Source organism: Cynoglossus semilaevis, chromosome 8 (genome assembly GCF_000523025.1).
Source record: "Cynoglossus semilaevis isolate Cse_v1.0 chromosome 8, Cse_v1.0, whole genome shotgun sequence".
Lineage (NCBI taxonomy): Eukaryota > Metazoa > Chordata > Actinopteri > Pleuronectiformes > Cynoglossidae > Cynoglossus > Cynoglossus semilaevis.
Window position 1 is genome coordinate 28,229,532 of NC_024314.1, and position 2,228 is coordinate 28,231,759.

The 2,228-nt window shown below is 47.9% G+C and overlaps 1 protein-coding gene across 2 annotated transcripts in view; it reads right to left on the minus strand.

Annotated features, from left to right (window-relative positions):
- Nucleotides 1-2,228, minus strand: part of braf (B-Raf proto-oncogene, serine/threonine kinase) — a 19,686-nt gene that overhangs the window by 1,940 nt on the left and 15,518 nt on the right. For both annotated transcript variants that reach the window (XM_025057599.1, XM_025057600.1), the window contains 7 exons: nt 2,066-2,202; nt 1,862-1,979; nt 1,301-1,385; nt 915-1,091; nt 787-833; nt 568-686; nt 3-131 (listed from right to left, as the gene is read on the minus strand). In XM_025057599.1, coding sequence (XP_024913367.1) covers nt 3-131; nt 568-686; nt 787-833; nt 915-1,091; nt 1,301-1,385; nt 1,862-1,979; nt 2,066-2,202 — 812 coding nt within the window. The remainder of the gene's footprint in view (nt 1-2; nt 132-567; nt 687-786; nt 834-914; nt 1,092-1,300; nt 1,386-1,861; nt 1,980-2,065; nt 2,203-2,228) is intronic.

A 2,228-nucleotide genomic window follows, 5' to 3' on the forward strand; every position in this document is an offset into this window, starting at 1 on the left:
TGGTCTCTGTTGTTGATGTTGGAGTAGGGCAGCGCTCCTGACATCAGCTCGTACAGCACGATGCCGAAGGCGTAAACGTCGGACTGGAAGCTGTAGGGATTTTTGTCCTGCAGCCGGATCACCTCAGGAGCCTGAAGGAAAAGAAGAGGAAAAAGTTATAAATGTTAGATATAAACAAATGTATTGATCATATAAAATTATATTCATTCAGAAAATAATTTAAATTATTGTTTTGTAAAAATGGGTAAAATAACCCAGAGATGGACAATGAGGGAGACAGCGCCACACAGTGTCCAGTGAGAGCACTGATAACTCGTTTCCTTGTATCACGAAAAAAATGTTGCTAACTCGTAACTAGGAAAAGTCGTGTTTCGTGGAGCTCGTATCTCGAGGTCTCACTGTACATTATTGAAAAAATTCAATATATCTCCATACCTAAAGTATCGCAATATATCGTATCTCGATATGTATCGTATCGCCAGATTTTTCTTTTTTTTTTAATGCGATCTTAAAGCGTCAAACAAGCACTTCCTGTTTGAACGTTAACCCTGTGAAGCCCAAACTGACCATCCACAGTATCGACCCCGACAGCTGTTCAAACTGGTGCGAGCCGCTCCAACGCGACTTGACCGTAGCCAGGCCGAAGTCACCGATCTTCACCGTCAGATCCTCATGGAGGAAAATATCTGAGAGGAGAAGGAGTCAAGGAAACACCCGGGTCTGAAACCCGTCCTCGGTGCCGGGGTCCGAGGTTTTTTTTTTTTTTTTTTGTGTTAGAGAGGATACTGTTGCTCTTCAGGTCTCGGTGGATGATGGACTTGGCGTGGAGGTAGCTGGAGACAGAGAGGAAGAGGCGCTGTCATTGAAAAGCTCACAGACACCGTCAGTGATGTCAGTGCGTCTGTGGTTCTTACTCCATGCCCTGGGCCGTCTGCCGGGCGATGTCGATCAGCTTGATCATCTCGAACTTGGTCTCCAGGATGTGGAGGTGGTGGTACAGACTGGAGCCCTCGCACCACTGGGTGACTATGGCCAGCTGGGGTTTGGTGGTGTAGCCCATGAACAGCAGGATGTTCACGTGACGCGTTTTCCTGGGGAAACGGGAATCGACAAAACTGAAATTCAAGAACAATTTGGGAAAAACAAACTCTTCATCGAAGTCTACGGGACTTCTGCTGGATGTGGTCCACGTGGGCTGCACCGTCCCTTGGTATCAGTCTAGTATTAAACTACGTGTTCCACCAGCTGTCTTAGAACTTTTCGACTGTGACGTCGACTGTTGACCAGCAGAGGGCGTTACCTGAGGACTCCGACTTCGTTCTTAAAGGCCTGAAGTTGCTGTGGCGTTGGAGCAGTGACGTTCAACATCTTCACCGCCACGTCCCCTAAAAGAGAGAGAGAGAAGTCAAAACTATAGGGGTGTGCGCTGCAATACGAACTTTTTGCCGATATCCGATATTGTCCAAAACTTAATTTCCGATTCTGATATAGCGGGCAGTGGTGCCCTGGTGGTTAAGGCAGGTAAGTGTCGTCTGCTGTGTAAGGTGGGGGTTAAAGCTGTGTTTCTTTATTATTTTCTGCCATGCCCCCTAGTGGACAGAAGTTTTTTCACCCCCCAAACAGAAATCCTATTAAGCACCTGGTAACATTTATTTATTTATTTATCAATCAGTACAAACCACTGTACGAGTTCTTTAAATAAAATGAAAACAAAAAGAATAAAATGAGCTGCAATGCTGCCATCTAGTGGCTTTTACTTCTACATACAGCCGTTTTTCCCCCAAAAACTATTTATAGGGCGCACATCATGTGGCTCAGCGGAGCCCTCACTGAGCCGGTTCCCAGCAGCCTTTGTTCTTACCGTGCCACTTTCCTTTGTAGACGGTTCCAAACGACCCAGATCCTATTCTCTGACCCAGGGTGATCTGACCTTCAGGGATCTCCCAGTCGTCACTGGAGTCCCTTCTGCCCAAGGTTTTCTGTTTGACAACATGTGTGGTCAGTGCACAAACACACAAACACAGATCAAAGGTCAAAGGTCAAAGTCGTCGCCTCGACCTCTCACCATTTTATTGCGGTCCTCGGACGAAGACGACGACTTGCGCTCCCGTTGTTGGCACGGTGACTTCTGTGGAACTTTGACATTGGTCAGGGACCCGGGTAAGGAGGCGGGTGGCGTGGCCGACAGCCCCGTGGTGGAGCCTGGAGGGGGAGGGGGGGGGGGGGCA